Consider the following 20,795-nt stretch of genomic DNA (forward strand, 5'->3'; position numbering starts at 1 on the left):
AGAGATTTGGAGCTGGAAGGATCATCCAGCATAAACCCATTTATTTTGCAAATGGGGAAACTGAGGCCCAGAAGGTTTAAAGTATTTCCCCAAGGCCACACGGGTTGTTAAAATGATAGGAGGGATTTGAATCCAGGTCCTCTGACTCCAGACCCTAGGTTCTTTTCATGGTACCAGTGTTTCCTCCACTTACTAAGGCCTGGCCTCTAGTCCTCCCCAATGTCTTTCATCTTCCCCTGCCCCAGCTTTCTTTTTTTTTGACATAAGTAAGACAATAAGATGTTCACAGCAGGTGTGCACTAGCTCAGGAGGGGCCGGACAGCTTTCTTGGAGGCTAAACTTTGCCCAGCATTGGGGGAGGGGAGCAGTTCTGTAAGATCATATCCAGCTGCTTGGGGTTTTGAGTTTACTCCGCTGGTGTGGGGGGTTACACCCTTGGTTTCCCTTTGGAAGTTAATCTATGTGTCCAAGTGTTCACATTTGGAATGGAAAGCCTGATCCACATGCCCTCAGAGGGATGGGAACTTCTCCACCGCCCCAAGGGCTCCAGCAAACCCCAGAAGAGGCTAGACAAGGCTGCCAAGCAAAGGAGAAAAGGAACAAGCATTTACTAAGTGTCTGCTGTGTGCCAGGCACTGTGCCAAGTGTGTGGCAAATATGATCTCATTTAAGCTCTTCCCTCCTTAAACTTCCCAGGAAACCCCCTCCCCCCACTCTCTCAGCTGCGAACCTGCCTCGCATTCTACTGAAAAAATGGAGGCCATTTGCTGTGAGCTTCCTCATCTCCCATCACTCATGTCTTCTGCCCTTGTCCACCCCTGCCTCACATGATGAAGTGGCCTTCCTCCTGCTGAGGCCTCTCCCTGTAAATCATCTTATTCCATCCCATATCCTCCAACAGACTGCCTCCTTGTCATCCCCATTCCCCCAACATCTGCCTCTCTACTGCCTACAGACCATGCCAGGTCTCTCCCATCTTGGAGAAACCATCACTTGATACTTCCATCCCTGCTAACTTTTGTCCATATCTCTTCTGCCCTTTGTAGCTAAACTCCTCAAAAAGGCCATCTGCAAGAGGTGCCTCGCCTTCCTCTCCTCTCCCTCTTAACCCCTTATGGTTCAGCCTCCAACCTGATCATTCCTCCAGAGTTCCTCTCTCCAAAGTTACCCATGATCTCCTAATTGCCAAATCCTGATTCTCCTTGACTTTTCTTTGGCCTTTGACACCAGTAATCACCTTCTTCCTGGGTGCTCTCTTCTCTCCTTCTATGTCTCCTTCTGGATCTTCCTGTAGATCACACCTTCTAACTGTAGGGTTCTATCCTAGGGCCCCTTCTCTTCTCCTTCTATACCACTGTACATGGCGATCTCATCAACTCCCATGGATTTCATTACCATCTATGCTGGTGATTCTCTAGTATCTTGCTCTAACCTCTGCCGACCTCCAATCTCACATCTTTAATGGTTTTCTAGACATCTCAGACTGGATGTCCAGTAGACATCTTAAGCTCAGTATGTGTGTAACAACTCATCTTTCCCCCAAACCCTCTCCTAATTTCCCTGTTATTGATGATGCCCTCAGGCTCACAACCTAGGAGTCTTCCTGGACTCCTCACCATCTCCTTCCCACCCATATCCAATCTATGGCCAAGGTCTGTCAATTTCACCTTTGCATCATCTCTCAAATATGCCCACTTCTCTCCTCTGATGCTGCCACCGTTCTGGTGCAGGCTCTCATCACTTCATGCCATAACTGCAGATGGGTCCATTACCTCACAACTCCTCCCCATTCCAGTCTTTCCTCCATTCAGCCACCAAACTAATTTTCCTAAAGCACAGGTTCCCCCCCACCCAACCCCACTCAAACTCTGATGGCTCCTGGTCACTTCTAAGAACAAATACAAAACCCTCTGGCATTCAAAGCCCTTCATGACCTAACCCACTATTACCTTTCCAGTCTTCTTATTCATTACCCCTTGACATACACCTTTCTATCCAGTGACACTGACCTCCGCTGCTCCATGAATGAAACACACTATTTCTCAGCTCCGGGCATTTTCTTTGGCTGTCCCAATGCCTGGAATGCTCTCCCTCCTTGTCTCCACCTGCTGCCTTTCCTGGCTTCCTATAAGTCCCAGCTAGACTCCCACCTTCCACAGGAAGCCTTTCCCAACCCCTCTTTATTCTAGTTCCTTCTTTCCTTTTAATTATTTCCTATTTCTCCTGTATATAGCTTGTTCATATGTATTTGCTTCTTGTCTCTCCCATTAGATTGTGAGCTCCTTGAGGGCAGGGACTGTCTTTTGCCTGTCTTTGTATCCCCAGTGCTTAGCACAGTGCCTGGCACATCGAAGACACTTAATAAATGCTTATTGATTGACTGACAAGCTATGTATCTTTGTATCCCTTTGTCAAGGACGTGGAGGGAAGAAGCTCCCTTCCCACCCACTGTTCTGGGGCCCCTTCCATTTTGGGACAGCTCAAGAGGCCAGGCGTTTCCTTACTGAGAGCCAACATCTGCCTCTCTGCAGCCACTAATTAAATGTTCCTACTTCTGCCCTCTGGGGCTAAGCAGAAGAAGCCTCTTCCTTTTTCCACCCTACACGTTTCCAAATACCTGAAGGTATCTGTGATATCCTTTGTAATTTCTCTCTCCTCCCTCCCCCAGGTCCCTCAATGCCAAGTTTTTTTTTTGTTTGTTTTTTGTTTTTTTTTTTTCTTCAGGCTAAACATTTCTAGTTCCTTAAACTGATCATATGTGGTGTGGACTGAAAGTTCCTTCAACATCCTGGTCATGCTCTTCTAGAAATCCCAGGGCTCCACTCCTGGGCTCCTCCTTGCTCCACCCCCCAGATTTTTGTCTTATCTAGCCAGGAACAGGGTCACTAGGCTCCTTTCTCTCCAGGCCTCTGTACTAATATTCTCCTCCACGCTTTTTAGCACCCCTTTATGTAGTCTCCCATTAGAATGTAAAGTCTTCAAGGTGAGGAGCTGTGTTGTTTCTTGTTTGTATACGTGTGTGTGTATGTATGTATATATGTATATACACACATCTATCCTCACTGTTCCAATGTTTAGCATTGTGTCTGGTTACTGAGTAAATGCGTTATCTGTTCCAAATGCCTTTGGATACTGCAGAGAGAGCCATCAGCCCCAGGAGCTGAGGATGATCTCCCGGCCCCCAAACTTAGCAATACCTTTTTCATAAAGGCAGCAGCAGGCAGTGCTGGGTGGGAACTGCCATGTGTGGTAACAGCCTTAGCCAGATGCAGGGCCTCTCATGACCACCCGATAGGTGGCCGTCCCAGGTCTGCTGTGAAGTCCTCTGAGATAACCCATTCCTTTTCTGGATGGCTCTGACTCTTTTCTAGCTGGGTGCTTTTAGACTTCTGTAGTCCCCGCACCGAGCCGACACTATACCTCGCATGGGAGCGGAGAGCACAAAACCAAGAAGCCAGGACCAAGCGAGTGTCCATTTTCCTAGAGGAAGGCGCAGAGAGGAGTAAGGCGGAGGGAAGGAAGGGGGCGGGTAGCGCCGAGAGCAGCCGAATCACAGGAAGCCAAGCAGGAGTCTCGCAGAGGCATTCGTTAATTACAGTACAGCTTTTATTAATACTGGAGTGTTCACAGTGCGTTTGTTACGAGTAGCGGTGACTATTCAACTCAAGGGCTGGATCGTGGCGGGGCAGGAGGGAAAGAGGATAAAGTCCGACAAACAAACCAACGAAAAGAGAGCAAACGATGGCTGGGTAGAGGGGCCAGGGAGTGGGTGAGGAAAGGGGAGCCGAAGGGAAAATAAATTAAAAAAAAGAAACGGGTTAACAACAGCACCAGAAAAGTTACGTCAGTCGAAAGACACTTTTGAAAGGGATTTTTCTCTGTACAAAATGAAAAATAAAAACAAACAAATCCCCAAACTAAACAAACAAAAAAAAACGGTCTATGTGGTGGTATTGTTGGCTCCAGTCAGAGAAGGCTGGCGGGCCAGGGCCTACGTGGTTATTACTAATTACTAATGACGGGACGGGGCTGGGTTAGGGCCCACGAACAAGGGCAGGATTGGAGCTCTATATACAACACCAGGGGTGCTTCCAGGGGAGTGGGGATATGATGGGCTCAGCCTAGGGAGGAATATTTGGGGGCTTCTTCAAAGGCCGTGTGTCTTTCCTGATTCTCTCCTGCTCCCTCATCCTTCCCTCGCATCACCTTCTCTAGCTTGTCTTATCTCGCCGCTTCAGGAAAGTATGGCATGCAGAGAATGATGGGGGCCTTTTCTCTTCCTTCTGGGAGGAAGAGCATTTCTTATTCCTGACAGAAGGGGGCCAAAGAGCAAGAGAAAGAGAAGGGTTGCTTTAGGAGTTGAAATGAGGAAAGAGCATTCATTCTGTCTAGCATCCTGCCAGCCCTCCCAGCAGAGTCCTCACCTGAAACCTTACAGGAGGCTCCCATTGTCCCTTACTAAGGGACAACAGTGTCCCTGGACATTTTGGAGAAAAGCAATGGGGCGGCCGTAGGTGTATCTTTGCCCCGTTTGCATGGCCGAACACCCAGAAGAGGGAACCCAGGGTAGTGAAGTAACGCAAGGCCAAGGTCAGAGCTAGAATCCCCCCGGCGGGAAATTCTGCCCCACAGCCACAGAGTGAGCCACCCCTAACCCTATTGGTGAAGAGGGAGAATGGGTGAGAGAGTGGAAAACTTGACACCCACACATGCTCACTGGCAGTGGGTCAGAGTATTCTTTCTCCAGCATGTTTGGACACATAGTTTGGAGCCGGGCCCTTTGCACAGGCTATAGCAAAGATCCTCAGACCGAACAGGCCCCCCAAAGTCCCTGAAAAGCAGTCAAATGACTTTCCTGGCATATAAGGGAGCAAGGGGGAAAAGGGAAGGCACAGAGGAAGAGGAACCCCTTGCACTTCCCATCATTTTATATGAAAAACTGCTCCTCTACACCCTCCCTCCCCCAGCACACGCACTATCCCACCCCTTCCCACCCCAACCACACTCACTGGCTGCAAACCCTCAGCACGTTCCACACCCCACACCACCGCAAACCATCAGCTTACATGTGAAAATGCCAGGCCCATCAAGCCAGCTGCCTAACAAACTCCTGCCCAATGCTTTCTGAACTGGCTCCTCTGCCCCAAGGAGCAACCTTTGCTCTCTGTCCCTTTGCCCTCCTCAGTACATGCTACTCAGCGTCACCACCACTTGATCTCCAGCTGCAGAGCTCATGGGCCTCATCCTGGTAAAACTCCCTCTCTGCCCTCATGCTTTCTAGCCCAGAAATGCTTCAGGTGGCTCTTAAGATTGGGCTTGAAGGACACCCCTGAAGCCTGAGAAAACGTGCCCCCAACATAAATAATGTCCTTTGAAGTACCCAATGGAAAAGGGGAGGGAATTCAGGTGAATCTGGTTTTCATGCCATGAATCCAGGGTCCCCTTTATCTTATGGCACAAGAAAGATGTCTTTGGGTTCCTAAGGCAAAGGGCAGTGGAGGAGTGAGGCTCAGATGTGTTCCTAACCAGTCAAGACACAAGGAAAAACCAGCTTTCCCAAGCCCACTGACCACCCTGTCTCTGGGAGCTGGTGGCAATGGCGATGGGCCTGCAGCCTGAGTCCTTTTTGTTCCCTTAGACACTTTATTCTTGGATACAGGACTCACTCCTCTCGCCTTAATCGCACATGCTTTTTACCCTGTTTAGACTATGGAGTGGTGGAACAAAGGGAGGGAGGAGAGGCGGAAACTTTTGTAGCCACTTTCTCCATGGCCTGAGCCCCTGCCCCTGCCTCTGCCCTAGAGTAGGGCACACATTTTGGCACTGTATGGGGGCAGACAAGGCCACCCCTGCCCTACTACCCTGCTGCTTCCTGGCACAGGCTTGGAAGGCTAGAGGCCACGGATGGGGTCTTCGTGGATGGCATCTCCTCTGGCAACAGAGGGTCAAAGCCAATCTTCAATAATTACCCCCCCTTGTCTTCTGCCTCCCTCACTGCCCTAACCCTGCCATGGGCCACACAGGGGTCTATAGCTTAGACCCCCAGGCCCTTCCGACCATTTGGGCCAAACTCCAGACACTGGAGAGAATATCAGCCACTCCATGGCTTTCTAACAACAAATACAACTTCCCTTTTCCTGCCAAAGGCCCATACGGCTACAATTCAGCTGCTTCTGTCACACGCGTGTGCACAGCACACACACACACACACACACACACACACACACACCCTCTGCAGAGATACAATTTTTATACCAACACAACACACACTCACAGAGTCATACCTCCCATTCGCACACACGATCTTCACCCAGGTATAATCGCCTTCATTTTATTATTATATTAACAAAATAATCCCCACCCCGCCCTACACACATACCCTCTGTACAGCTCTAGCCCCTGACCCCAAGTTTTGGGTTGGGGTGACAGGATGGCTGAAACTGACCCAAAAGTGCCACCAGAGTTACTGTCACAAGGTGCTCAAATTAGACCTGGTTCCCTTAGAGACATTGCCAACCGCCTCTATGGACTGAGTATCTCCATAGCACTCTGGAAATTGCTTTCCTTTTCCCAGTGTTTTCCTCAGCTTCTATAGGTCTCCCACCTTTCTCACCAGAAATACCTAACTTCCCACCAATACATCTGATGAGTGGTAGGAAGGTGTAGACTAGAAAATACCCTACAAGACCAAGGACTGCTTCTGGTTACTCACACCTCTGACATGCCTGGCGCCAGGGGTTCCTGTTCCTGAGGCCATGTTGCCTATTGCTTCAGAGCCCAAGGCAATAGTTCACTCCTGGTGACTCCAAAGTGAGGCCCTGAAGCCTCCTGGTGGGCCCTGGCCACCTTACTGCTCCCTTAAATGAAGTAAAAAGACCTTGATGGTGGGTCCCATGTCTCTGAAGCACTACTGGCCTTGTATTCTCCTTTCCCTGCCATCATGGCTAATTCAGAGAGCAGAGACATTGAGAAGGAAGGAAAAAACAAAGGAGAAAGTCAAGAACAAGATAGGGAGGAACCAAGCAGCGGCTCAGACTAGGTACCAGTGCCCCAGCTGGAGTACGAGATGATGAACAGAACGGGTTTGAGAAAGACCACAAGTCAGTTCCGTCTTTTGTAGGAGGCTGTGTGTGTGTGCATGTGTGTTAGTGTTGGGGGAACTGTGGAGCTACTGATCCCAGGCCTGGCTGGGCATCTTCCCTGACTCATGGCTGGCCAGGGACACCTTTCCCCACCGCTCACTAGGGAGGGGCAAGATATGCAGAAGGCAAGGGGTGGCAAGGAGGTGAGGAGAAGAGAAGGGAACAGAGTGGGTGAGACAAAGTATGAAAGAGACTCCAGAAGAGTTCAAGGCCTAATGGCTCCACCTTTCCAAGGTTTGTTAAAGAAGTTTTTTCTTGTTTAAATTTTTTAATCTAAATTCTGTGTCTCTATCCATAAAGTGGCTTTGCCTTGTATTTTTTTAAACTTTTCTTTATCTCTCCTTTATTGTTTTTCTTTTGTATTTAATGTGGCTCCCAATTGCTTTTCTCTCCTAACTCCTCTCTCACGTGGCCCCAGCTGCTCAGTCCAGACCCTGAGGGCTCCCTTATTTGGGAGGCCGGGGAGGGGGCAGCAACATCACAAGATGCGGGGGGCAGATCTGTCATTGGTGATGGTCCTTCGAAGCCTCACCCCACGCCGGATGGCCACCAGCATGTCTTCAGCTGGAGGGTCACTCGAAGCAGCGGGGGGTGGGATAGGCGTCTCTTCCCCTGAGGTGCTGGATAGGGTAGTGGGAAAGGGAAATTGTCCCTCTCCCAGAGCATGGGCACCTGCTACCAGCTCCCCAATCTTCTCTACCAGACTATGGCGATTGGCTGCCAGCTGCTGCTGCTCCTCCTCAGCCTCCTCAGCTGAGAGAGACTGTCCTGCTCCTGGGTAGCTGGCCACCTCCAGTGAGGTGCTACCCCACGCAGTATTGGGGAGACTCAGCCGTTTTGGGGAGGCCTTAGCAAAATCAGGTGCATGGGGAGAGGAAGCATCGTCAGCATAGAAGACGCACTCCTCACTGCCCACCCGGGTGGGGCCTGTGTAACCTGGCGAATCAGGCACCGTGGGGGTCTTCACTGGGACAATAGGTGGGCGAATGGGGATGGGGCCAGCATTCGAGAGAGTGCGGCGCACTGAAGGCTTGGTGGAGGGTGTGCGGCGGATGGTGGCTACACCTGGTGGGGCACCTGAAGGCAGGGCCATGCCTGTCGGCAGTCCAGCCGTGGAGGCAGGTCGCTTGGTCTGGATCATCCGGCGGTAATTCTGGGCAATGTTGCTGTTTCGGGGGATGGTGGAAGACTTGTCGAACTCACTCTGCCCCTCGACTTCCACGTCCCCATTCACAGAGTAGGAGTCATAGTCTGAACCTGGGGCACCCATGAAAGATAGTATCATGATACATGAGCACGCACACCTGAAGGCAGTCACTGTCCTAGGTGCTGAAGATACACAAAGCCCTTTCCATAAGCTTCTTCATTTCTCCACCTCCACCCATCCCAGCACATGTTAGGATAGGTCTTACATTGCCATGTTATGGGTAGGGCCTGCTGCTAGGAATTTTTTCACCTTCTGACCACCTCGGGGCTCTATAAACACATAAGAGACAGAGCTCTACCCCCTTCTCACTACACTCTTCATAGCTCCGCACCCCCAACCAAAGCTGGACTCCAAGCTTTTCTTATGCAGAGTACACAGAGAGATGGGAATGGATGAAGCAAGGAGGGCCTTGTGAATCACATCCTCCCCACACTATGATACTGACTTCCTCTCCCCATCTATTTGGGTTTGTACTCCAGAAGGCAACATCTCCAAATATTTCTTATATAATAGGGAGTTCTTAATCTGGAGTCGATGAATTTGTTTTAAGAAAATTCTGATAACTGTCTTTCAATATAATAATTTTCCTTTGTAATCCTGTTTTATGCATTTAAAAACATTAGTCTGAGAAGAAGTCCATAGGCTTCACCAGGCTGCCAAAGAGTCTATGGCACCAAAAAAAAAAAAGTAGTTCAGAACCTCTGCCTTATATGATTATGGAGTTAACAATGGAAGAGATTTTAGAGATTATTATTAGAGATTATTACTTGTCTGGGCCTCTCATTTTACAGATAAAGAAACTGAGACTAAATAACTTGCCTGAAGTCATAGCAGAACCAAGATTCGAACCCAGGGGTATAGTGGAAAATATATTAGATTTGGAGTCAAAGCCGTTGGCTACCATTTGCTTCCTCTGTGACCTCAGTGAAGTCACTATCCTTAGAATGTTTGCTCCTTAGTATCAGACCTTAAATTATATTATAAGGGAGAACATTGTTGAAGTACAAAAAAGATAATTGTGATTATTTTAAATTAAAATTTTCTTGCATAATTAAAACCTATGTAGCCAAGAATAGAAGGAATGCCGAAAATTGGGGAAAAAACTTTCATAGGCAATCTCTCAGATAGAATGCGATTGGGTTGGAATATTGCTGTGGTGATGAGCTGGTCGATTTAGAAAAACATGGAAGGACCTGGACCTATGAAGGAAGATGCTATTCACCTGCAGGGAAACAGACGACAGGTTGAAATAAGCGCAATGTGGTCTTACATATATATATATGTATGAGTGTATATGTGTATAAATGTGCATGCTTGGAGATGTCTATATATATGCATATATAGCCATGCTTAATTGTAGGCTTCTTTAGTGGGGGGGGGGCAGAGAGAAAGATAAAGTAAAAAATGCACAGCAGAGACCAAAAAAAAGCCAACAAGCAAGCAAAGCCAGGTGGCTTTGAAAACCATGCATGGCATTTATTATATGGATTTTCTTGAGATGGAAATTTATTGCTTTATATTGAATCCTCTCTTATGGTCTGCTGTGTATATGTGGCAATGTTTTTTTTCTTTTCTCATTTTGTATTTAAGTTTAAAATAAAAAAAAATTACAAAAAAACCCCCAAGAATGTCTGCTCCTTGAAGGCAGGGACAGTTTTTCTTTTTTGTGTGTGTGTGTCCCTAGTGCTCATCATGGTGTTTAATGAATGGTTTTTGGCTGACTAATTCAACTTCTATGGATCTCAGTTTTCTCATCTGTAAAATGAGAATATTGGGCTATGTAACCTCTACCACTTCTAAGTCTATGATCCTAAAATCTTTTGCCCTCAAATTCAATGTTCCTTCCATTTTTTGAATCCAGTCTCAGGCACTAAGTAGCTGTGTGACCCTGGGCAAGTCGCTTAACCCCTCTCAGTCTCACTTTACCCATCTGTAAAATGGAGATTAATAATAGCATCTACTTCCCAGGGTTGTTGTGAGGATCAGATGTGACAATGTTTGTGAAGCGCTTAGCAAACTTTGAGGAGCTAGGTAAAAGTTGCCTGCCCTTCGCCTGCTACTCTAAGAGCCCCACGGATGGCCCAGAGCAGTACCTTGAGAAGGGATGGTGTCTTCGGAGCAGGAAGGGGTGGTTGTTTGTGTGCTATAGCCGCTTGAATATTGCAGGGAGTCCCGGCTGCTCTTCTGGTGCTCGAGGCTCAGGCCCCTAGTCAGCACCATGGCCAGGTCACTGGCAGCCGGAGAGACCTCTTCGCCATGCTGAAAAAATGGCCAAGGTGGAGTCAAGGTGAGCTTATCAAGACAAATCCAGAAACTAGAAGGTGGGCCAACCTGCCCTCACCTGTAGGTATCATATCCCTAACCTTGGTCGTGTCTACACTCCACCCCCATCCTGACCTCCTACACTCTGGTCACGAAATCTGCATCTATACTTGATGGCATGGTCCCTCCCCTTCTCCTCCCCCTCTGCCCCCCCCCCCAGCCTCACAAACTAAAACATTTCTCCTTAGCTCCAGCTAGGAAGAGTTCTTGCTTTATTCCTCTAAAGGGACCAGCAGACTTCAGGCATTTAAAACTTTGGGGGGTAACCCATCAACTGGAGAATGGTGGAGCAAATTTGGTCAAATGAATATAATGGAATACTATTATGCTATAAGAAATGATATAAGGGATGGTTTTAGAGAAACTTGGGAAGACTTGTATGAACTGATGCAGAATTAAGTGAAAGGAACCAGGAGAACAATTTATACTTAAACATCAACACTAGGAAATGTACAATTTTGAAAGCCCAATGAATTCTGATCTTTGTAATGATCAACCATGATTCCAGGGGACCAGTGAGGAAGCCTGCTCCCACCTCCTGATAGAAGGACTAAGGTGGAGATTGAGATGCACCTTTTTTGGACATGGTCAATGTGGGAATTAGTTTGTTTGACTCTGCTTATTAGTTATGATGGTGGTTTTTTTGGGGAGGGGGAAGGAAGGAGGAGGTAGAAGGGGGAAAATTGTCTGATAATTGAAAAAAAAAGGAACTTTGATTGTGTGCTTTTTCTTCTTCCACCACTGTGCTTCAAACTGTCCTCTTTCTAAACTCCGACCTCTGATGTCCTGCTCACACTGCTTGGTTACCCTCAGCTAAGTGTTTGAATGTTCTTACCAGGGGGCACCTCCCATGCCTATGACCCTCATGTACCAGTCACTTAGCTCAGGGCAAAGGAAAAGAGAGCCAGGGAGAAGTTCCTGGGATGGGATGGGATGACTCCTGGCTCCCAAGCCTATCCAGTATTGGGTCTCAGGGCACCTCCACAGTTTGGAGGAGTGTACATAGGTTGCTCTTGCCAGTGCTGCCCCCTAAGGGGAAGGTGTACCTTAGCTGCGATGGTTGCAGGGGACATCCTGGGTCGAGGCGTCTCTTCCCCACTGATGTTGGGATAGCCTCCGCTGCCTGGGCCTGCTTCTGCTTCCCTCAGATGCTCTACTCGGTCCTTCCTCCGCTGTAGAGTGGTTGCTATTGGCTGGTCATATGTGCCAGCCTTGGACCAATCCTGAAGGTGGAGAGAACAGTTATAGATTGCGGGACAGGAAGGTGGGCAGGCTTAGGCCAATAGGATGAAGTTCAGAGCAAGAAGATGGCAGGGCATGGGAAAGCTGGCCGTTCCCCTACTTGCCCCAAGAAAGAACCTTCATCTGTGCTGGCCCTGAGAATGACCAGCTTTGAAAGCACTAGCAATTCCTCCCCCACCCCACCCCTCCAAAAACCCCTCCTCTGTTTGGGGAGTGAAGAGGTAAAAGTTGTTTGTGAGAGTGTATGGCTCACATCACCAATCCTCCATTGCCAAAAAGAACAGGGCAGTCAGCTGATGGAAGTCCAAGAAGCCTGTATATGGACCAGAGCTGATCTTCTCACCCCCCAAACTGAATCTTGATGCCTAGGCTGGGGCATATGGCAGATGAGTCCTGCAGCTGATGAAAAGGATGGGGGATGAAATGAGGTGGGCTACTGAGGGAGACTGTTCCAGAGGAACAATGGCCATGGCCCTGTCCATCCCTTTAGCTCATTATCACCTCCTGTTTCAGTTCTCCCAAGACCTGGCAACAGGAGAGAACTTTCTAGAACTGGCTATAAAGGAATGAATTGAGACACAGGAAGGAGATGGTAGGGGTGAGAGGTGTGGGACAGCAGTTCCCAAGCAGCCCGGGGCAGGACCTGAGTGCAGGTTAATGGCAGTGAGAGGGGAGGGATGGAGGGAATGGCATGCAGGAACCATCTCCTGGCTGGTGCTGGCTAAGGAGTGCCCATCCCTGCCCCCTATGCCCTGCTGACCCTTGGGGAGGAGGGATGATCTGAGGGCAGGAGGGGAAGAGGATGCAGCTTTCACTGAGCATCTGCTCCAGGAGCAGCACCGTGAGGACAGGAATGCTGATGCTCTAGACCTTTCCTCCCCTTCCTTTCCCTTCCCACTCCCTGCCTGTCCTTGGAGGCAACACTGACCGAGGTGGGGGAGCTGCACTCGCTAACTGACTGGCAGGTTTCCGAAGCCTCAGAAGATGCCGAGCTGGAGGACTTCTGCGGTGCAGCCAGCGGGAGCAATCCGCCACAGACACACGCGGAGAGCGAGAGGAGCAGAGCAGAGCGGAAGAGAGAGGAGGAGAGCGGAGTGGAGGAGGAGAGAATAAACCTGGTTAGGGTGATGGCATGCGGCATCAGAGACACACACATGAACACACACACACACAAACACACATGTTTGAGCACACACAGATGTGCCTCCCCCAGAGCTCCAGGGCCGGGGCCACAGTCCACAGCAAAAACCCCACCTGACACACACTATCCCAAGAAGGAGGGAAAGTCACATACACAGACATACACACACACACACACACTCACATGCATGCACATACACATGTGAACAAAATAAGCTTAAGCACCCAGCCCAGAAAACACCCATCCTCACCTGCAATGCCACAGATACCCCTCTTTCTAAATTTACATATGCTGCAGACATACTCACTGGCCCAGAGCCTCTCCTATGCACACCCACACAATACATGTAGGGGTCCTTTTGTCCTAATTGACTCCTCCCCCCAACTCCCCTGTGACACTTTATATTACTCACCATCTCCTAATCTTTTAAAAATGTAACTTTGCTTTACTGATTTTTTTTAAACTAAGAAGTGTACATCTCCATTGTACCTACCTCCCTAACTAAAAAAACAGATAGACATAGCCAAGCAAAACAAATTCAGCATCAGCTATGTCTAAAAAAGCATGTCTCCCTCTGCATCCTGAGGTCTCCTCTTGGTCAGGAGGGTGGACCCCTGAACTTGAGTGAAGTGAACAGACAGTGCCCTTGTGTGGGAGACCCTGTCTCTGGGGGGACGATAGGAAGAAGCTTTGTGTCTGTCTTTCTATCTTGACATCTCAAAGCATCCTGGGCAGGCCCATAGGCACAGCGGGCCCTTCTGATGAGATGGAGAGGACAAAGCCTCCCCAGAGACTCAGGCTTTGGGTCAAGCTTCAGTGGTACATAAGGACTGCACAGGGTTGAGCGCATTGTCTTTTGTCTAGGATTCTCCTCCTCACCCACAAACACACACAGAACTGCTTCCTTTGCCTACCTTGACCACTTTCAGCCAAGTTATCTTGACATATTCTGAGGTGGGGACAGTTTGAGTGCCATCAAAGTGTTCATTTAAGCCTAGCCAAGGACTAGAACATGCAAGCAGATGGACACTAAAAGTAGAGCCTGGTTCATGCCAGCTTTGGTCTTTCCAGAGACCCCGTCAATGATCTACGGGTGGAGGAAAAGATCAACTTCCCCTTGGCGTGCCTCCTCTCCTTAGCAGGGCCTAAACTCATGCCTCCCATTGAAGGGCTAGCTGGTCATTGACACCACCATCTTTGGGCGTAGAGAGGTGCAGCTGAAGAGGGTGTCCTATGATGGCCTTTGTTCCCAGGATTCTAGGAGTCTGGTTCAGCTTAATTTCTACTTTCCCTTGTCACCGTTTGCCCTCCATCTTCCACACTGTTTCCCAAGTTGTACTCTTGCTTTCTGTAGTCCAGTACTCTGATTTGACCTGGATTTGCTGTCTTTCTTGACCCTAGTGTTCTCTGCCCCAAGAGTGCTCATTTGGGTCCACTTCAAGGTACATCCATCCACATTGGGCGGCCAAGGTTGAGGAATCAATTATCCTATTGGCCACCAGGGGGAGTCTGCATCCTTCTGGGATGGCATCTCAGGATAGCTCCTTTTCCCCAGCAGCAATTTTAGGACCACAAATTTAGAAGGAATCTTAGACCAACCCCTTCACTCTACAGATGAGAAAATGAAGGCCTGGAGGGGTTTTAGAAGGACTTTAAATTTTAGAGGGGTCACAGGTGCCTGAGTCACCCAGTCAGTAAATGGCCAGAGTGGGAGATTTACGGGGATGGCTTTCTTCAAATTGAGCTCAGAGAAGGAGCGGTGGGTCTTCCCCCTTTCCCCATCCCGGTTCTGGCCCACCCAAGCCAATCCTCCTCACCTGGCTGGTGATGTCCGAGGGCATGGGCGATGGCGGTTTGGAGTACATGGCGTCCTGGGAGATGAAGCCAGAGTCATGGGAGGAGACGCTGGAGAGGCGGGCACTGGTGTTAGCTGGCTGCGCCAGGCTGCGGTAGCGATAGGTGGAACTGGGTGAGTATGTTTGGGACCCGCCAGGCCATGGGGCGCCACCCTTTGTACTGTTACCACTGCTGGGGAGGGGGATGGCAGGGGAGGGTGTGGTGGGGAAGGAATAGAGAGGGGGAGAGTGGCAACAGTGGTCAGGGCGGGACGAGGGGGAATCCAAGGTGGGGAGGAGAGAGGGAGGGCAAAGGAAGGAAAAGACAGCGTAAGACAACAGGTCCCGAGACACAGGCATCGTACGCGGGAGGAGCTGAGCCATGGAACAGAGTGTCAGGGGCAGGGAGGGGGTGGAGGAGAGAATCTGGGAAAGGGCCGGGCAGGTCACTCCCAGGGGGCTTCCTCTCAGGGGCCCTGGGCCAGGACCGGGTGCTTTGCCCTACTGTTTCTGGGGGCAAGAGAGGCCACGCCCAAGCTCCATCAATCTGACCCCCTTCTGCTCCCAATGCAATAAAGATTGGGCGGGGGGAGAAGGTCACCGTGTTAAAGACAGGGAACACAAGTGAGGAGGGGAGTCACCCGGAGTGACCCAGATATGTCTATGGAAGCTTGGACGAACGCCTTGATCTTCTGACTCTCAAACTGCTCCTGTGTCCCAGAGGCAGCTGTTCTTGGAGTCAGGAAGCCCTGAGTTCAGATCCTGCCTTTCACACTTACTAGCTGGGTGACCTTGGCCAAGTCCCTTAACCTCTCCCTGCTTCAGTTTCTTCACCTGTAAAACCAGGATAGAAGAGCACCTACCTCCCAGGGCTGTTGTAAGATGGCACCGTGCAAAACTTTCTATCCACTAATGCATGAAAGGAATCAGATGTGGTATTGCTTATAGCTGTGCTTCTGTTTATAGAACATAACAATTATAATTATAACATACATGGAGTAATATGAACTAGCACTTCCAGAGTGCTTTAAGGTAAACGATGTACCTGCCTTACAGCAATCCTGGGAAGGAGACATTGCAAGTATTATTCCCTCTGTTTACAGATAGGGAAACTGAGGATCAACAGTTCAATGATTTGTCTAAGGTCACACGACTAATAAGAATCAAAGCTGGAATTTGAAACAAGGTCTCTCCTGATTTCCCCAGAGGTTTTCTGCACTGGATCACATTGCCTTGGAAGCAGTGTGTGTGTGTGTGTGTGTGTGTGTGTGTGTGTGTGTGCGCATAAAAATATATGTGTGTATGCATATGTTTATGGTGTTATTCAGGCATATTTTTTCTAAACATGAAAAAAATGAAATTTGATCATGTAAAGCCGGGATTTTTAACCTCTTCTGTGTGACGGACCTCCTTGGCAGTCTAGTGAGCCTTAGGGGTCCCCTCTCAGAACTGTTTTTAAACGCAGAAAGCAAATTACATGGGATTACAAAGGAAACCAATTGTATTGACATAGGTATTAAACTATTTTTTTAAAAAAAGTTTCTGGACTTCATGTGAAGAATTCTTGGTAAAGATAGGTACCTTATGGAGCCTCAAAGTAAATTAATTGAATTGATTTAGGGCAAGCTTCGATTGAAAAGCCAAGTGGTGTCAAACCCTCAGGTCCCAGCCCCCCTGCTCTGAATTTTCCCCTGCTGTGAGTCCCTCCAGGCCTCGAAGGCCAGAGCTACCATTGGTTAAACACACTTACCTGCACATGCTGGACTTCCGAGAGCCAGAGCTGCTGGGAGAAGATGGCGGAGTCTGGTATGACCAGCTGTAGTCAGAGCCCTTCAGATCTTTGATCACCTGAATGAGGGGCAGAGAGCAGGGTCACCAGAGCCAGGCACCCCTCCCTCACAGCCAGGGCAGCTGTCATCAGCAACTTGGGGAGACAGAGGCCCCAGTTCCCACGTCCTTTTCAGGGTCCCTCAGACCCCAGGAAGCCTCTTTTGAGCCATGCATGGACAGTTGGCTGTTGGATTCCTCCAGCACCTTCAGGTTGGGCCCTAGAAAGGGAGGAGCAGCTCCCCCATGGAGTGACTCGGTATCCCCACTTCTCCCTTTTTCCCCTTTATGAGCAAACCCACTGTGCTTTACCACTGTAATTATACTAATCATAAGGACTGGACCCAGTGATTTCATTAGCATAGAGAGTATTCCCTCTACCAGTGGAGACCAGCACCTCCTCTATGGCTTCTCGGTCTGAGGACTCCTTCATGCTCTTAAAAATTACCGAGCACTCCAGAGAGCTTTTGTGTATTTTGGTCATATGTACTGCTATTTACTATGTTAGAAATTAAAATATCTTGATATCATTATGAAAATAATTCTGATCCTGCGTATTCCCTGACAGGGTCACAGGGACCCTTGGGGTGCAGGAATCCCCTAGACCACACTTTGAGAACCACTGATCTTAGAGAGTGACCTAGAGCTCTGGTGTCAAGTGACTTGCCCAGGGTCACACAGACAATATTTGTCAGTTGGAACTTGAATCCAGACCTGCCTGACTCCAAGGCCAGCTCTTTTTCTACTACTTGAATGCTTTAAGGCTCACAAAGTACTTTACACATATTGGACCATCACTACCCAGAGGAGTGGGTTTGATGAGGATTATTAAGCTCCATTTTCCACGTGGGAAAACAGGTTCAGAGACATGAAATGTGCTACCTGTGGTCACATGGCACAGTAAATGCCAGAAGTGAGATTTGAACTCGGATCTCTCCAGACTCCAGGTGCTGTGCTCTATACCACCATGTTGCCTTGAGGCTCTGGAGGTTTGTTTTTCCCATTCTCTGTCCCCATGGTCATACACATAATCCTTTTCTGAATCCCTGGAGTATCTGCAGTCTGCATGGCTCAGGTGAGTGCTTCTGACCACGCTGTACTTAAGCCTTCCTTAACAGGCCTGCACATTGTCTCCCTGGGCCAGAGTTAAGAGTACCACTCTGGGCAAGCTCCCGTGTTTTCCTCCTTATCCATACTCTGCTTGGTTTTTTCTGTCCTCCCCCAGATATCTTTCCCAGCCTTCCTCCCTCCCACTACCAAGCAGGCCTCCCGTCATCACCCTCCCTCCCCAAAGAGCCTTCACCTGCTCACTGGCTGGGGGCAGCTTGTGGGGCTCAGCCGTCAGCACCACCAGGTCATCAATTATGCCTTGCAGGTGGGTGATCTCCCCCAACATGGTGATCTCTCCATTCTGGGGAGGGAGGAAGGAAGCCAAGGGGTGAAGGACAGCAAATGTTATCATACCTGCCCTCAGGGGGGCTCTGTCTTCCAGTGTTCTGATACAGAGAGGACAGAGCACCCCTCTCCTAGGTCCAGCCTGATTCCTTCATGGAGCAGGGTTGAGAGATTATGCTGAGGCCTGGTGTTCTGTTTCCTATCTCTCCTGCCCCCGAAGTTCAGGGTTTTGGAGACACTGAGGGTCCCTGGAATTGTCTGGGCGGGGCATTTATACCTTTAGAATGAACTTCTAATGAGTTTTCCATGAATTCTAGCATCGTCTTGGCTTGTCCTTTATAGTCTGACTGCACTACAGTTATGTCTGTGACAGATAAGAGTAAAATAGCCAATTCTCTATTGTACATATGGATGAAATTGAGCTTCACGGTCCAGTTCCCTCAATTTCCTTTGTGTTGTGTGTGGGTGGATAGAGCTCAAACATACAGGGAACCTTGATTTTGTCTTGGACTAGACTTGTGACTTCACCAATGAGGGAACCACTAACACCACCTAGTTACTGATCTTCAAAGCCAAGTCTAGGGCATCAAGCCACTAAGCTTGAATGAAAGTCTTCTTGTCCCTGCGGCCGGCTGTTCATCCACTATGCCATGTTCCTTCTCTGGTCTACCACGAATCCAAACTAGAATGCTCAAAGAATCCGACTTTCACTGGCAGCTCTGGACAACTTTACATTAACATCCAGAACAAGAACCCCCAAGGTCCTACAAAAGGGGTTCTTAGCCTTGGGGGGGTCCATGAACTTGTTTTTATAAAAAAATGTTCCAGTAACTGCATTTTAATATTAATTGGCTTCTTTTGTAATCCTATGTGTTTTATTTTACTCAATTAAAAACGTGATTCTGAAGGGGTCCATAGATTTCCTCAGTCTGTTGTCAAAGGGGTCCATGACACAGAAAAGTTTAAGAACTCCTAATCTAGGGTCTTGAAATAGCTCTTGAACCACTCAAGAAACATGAGTTCATAACTGGTTTTGTCACAAGTGTGGTGTATTCGAATCCTTGGAAAATGGTCATCTGAGTGTGCCCTACATGGCAGCTCTATTCAACTAGCATTAATCTAGCCCTTCCTCTGCTTGGTCTAGGCTCCCAGCTAGGTCCTGGAGATCCAAAGGAAAGGAATGACATGGTCTGAGTCAGAAGTTTACGTTGATTAGAGTATTCAGTTCCATAGAATCCCTCATTCTATAATCATGCCAGAAAAGGAAATGCCCGATGGTGGAGAAGAGTTCCATCCCTAGGCTCTCAGAAGGTTTTGAGGAGGGATCTTAGAATACATTCTTCCCACTCCTCCCATGGATTTTGCTTTCCTCCACTAGCCCTAAGCCCACCCTTGCTAGTGCATACCACCACAGGCTGTAGGAAGGTGATGAAGGTGCAGAATCGCCCCCTCTCCTCAATCAGGGCCCGGCGCACGGCTTGCTTCTCTGTCTCCTCCAAGAGCAGGTACATGTCATTTACATCCTGGAGGGCGTTGTCCAGCTGCGGTTGAAGGTCCCCTTTGCCTGCAGAGGACAGGAGGAGATGCCCAGATGGGGAGGCCACCCCTTCTCCCCAAGTGGGCCAAGCCTGCCTCCTCTCTGGGAGAAGGCCCAGCCACAGAGAAGCCTCCCCTTGACCCAGCCTTCTCACCCCTCCCAAGTCTGAGGAAGGGTACAGAGAGTACCAGTCCTGACTGGCGAGGCAAAGCTTCTGCCTACGGGGGGGGGGGGGGGGGCTTTCCGTAGGTGCAGGGGTTGAGGCTGGAGGGAAAGCATGGACCCACGTGAGGGGAGGAGCCCAGGGCCTTGGAGGGTCTTGATCTAGGTCAGAATATGCAGCGACCCATGCAGCAGGGGTGGATGTGGAGAGCTTGTCCCAGACAGGGAGGGCACAGAAGGCACACAAAAACACACGAGTACAGAGGATGCCAAAAGCCAGAGCCAAAGCTGTAAAGCCACCTGCGGTGCCATAAGGTCATCTGTTTGAGCACAGGCCAAAGATGCCCCTCACTGAGGCAGCAACATGGCGGGTGGAGACTGCAGACCCAAGCACACATGTGGCTCACCCACTTAGCTGAAAACAGAAGTAGTGCATGTTGGGAACTGCTGTTTGGTGGTAAAGAGAAAGGTGGCCAGGCGCAGAGGGACTGGATTTTCAGAGCCCTCCAGCGACCTGTTAGGGCCTGGTCTGATTCAGGTCCCAAGAACAGGAACCAGGCATATCCTTTCACCCTCCATCCCCCCCAGGGCTGGTCTACTGAGGAGACCATATGAGCAGGAGAGAGGTGGCCACAAGAGAGCTTCCCAGAATGCAGTTAGAGTGGGCAGATGAGGATGGGACAAGGCGAATGCTGAGCCTGAGGGTGGTCCAAAGCACATAGCTATGGGCTTCACGGGCTCCAAGAACAGACTGGGAAACTACGGTAAAGGCTGGTAGAGACAGGATGGCCTTAGGGCTACGCTATGAGAAGGGGTCACCTCCTCACTTTTCGGCCCTCCTGGGCAGCAAGGGACAAGAACCAATCGAAAGACTTGAATTGCCCTGCTCCCTTAGCCCCTGATGGAGACAGAGGGAAGTGGGGTCCCAGAAGAAGGGGGCTGTCCCAAGCCCATACAAATTGGTCTCAGCATTAGCCCCAGGGCT

General features: G+C 49.4%; 1 protein-coding gene across 6 annotated transcripts in view; it reads right to left on the reverse strand.

The window, feature by feature from the left end:
* Positions 1-3,584: 3,584 nt before the first annotated feature.
* The window catches only part of MTSS2 (MTSS I-BAR domain containing 2), a 37,043-nt gene continuing 19,832 nt past the window's right edge, over positions 3,585-20,795 (reverse strand). For 2 of the 6 annotated variants that reach the window (XM_036750647.1, XM_036750646.1), the window contains 8 exons: positions 19,518-19,675; positions 18,020-18,127; positions 16,640-16,737; positions 14,872-15,082; positions 12,842-12,916; positions 11,718-11,894; positions 10,443-10,608; positions 3,585-8,399 (listed from right to left, as the gene is read on the reverse strand). In XM_036750647.1, coding sequence (XP_036606542.1) covers positions 7,621-8,399; positions 10,443-10,608; positions 11,718-11,894; positions 12,842-12,916; positions 14,872-15,082; positions 16,640-16,737; positions 18,020-18,127; positions 19,518-19,675 — 1,772 coding nt within the window. In that variant the 3' untranslated portion in view covers positions 3,585-7,620. The remainder of the gene's footprint in view (positions 8,400-10,442; positions 10,609-11,717; positions 11,895-12,841; positions 12,917-14,871; positions 15,083-16,639; positions 16,738-18,019; positions 18,128-19,517; positions 19,676-20,795) is intronic. The other 4 variants (XM_036750651.1, XM_036750650.1, XM_036750649.1 and 1 more) reach the window with 3 other exon arrangements.

The sequence above is a fragment of the Trichosurus vulpecula genome, chromosome 3 (genome assembly GCF_011100635.1).
Source record: "Trichosurus vulpecula isolate mTriVul1 chromosome 3, mTriVul1.pri, whole genome shotgun sequence".
Taxonomy (NCBI): domain Eukaryota; kingdom Metazoa; phylum Chordata; class Mammalia; order Diprotodontia; family Phalangeridae; genus Trichosurus; species Trichosurus vulpecula.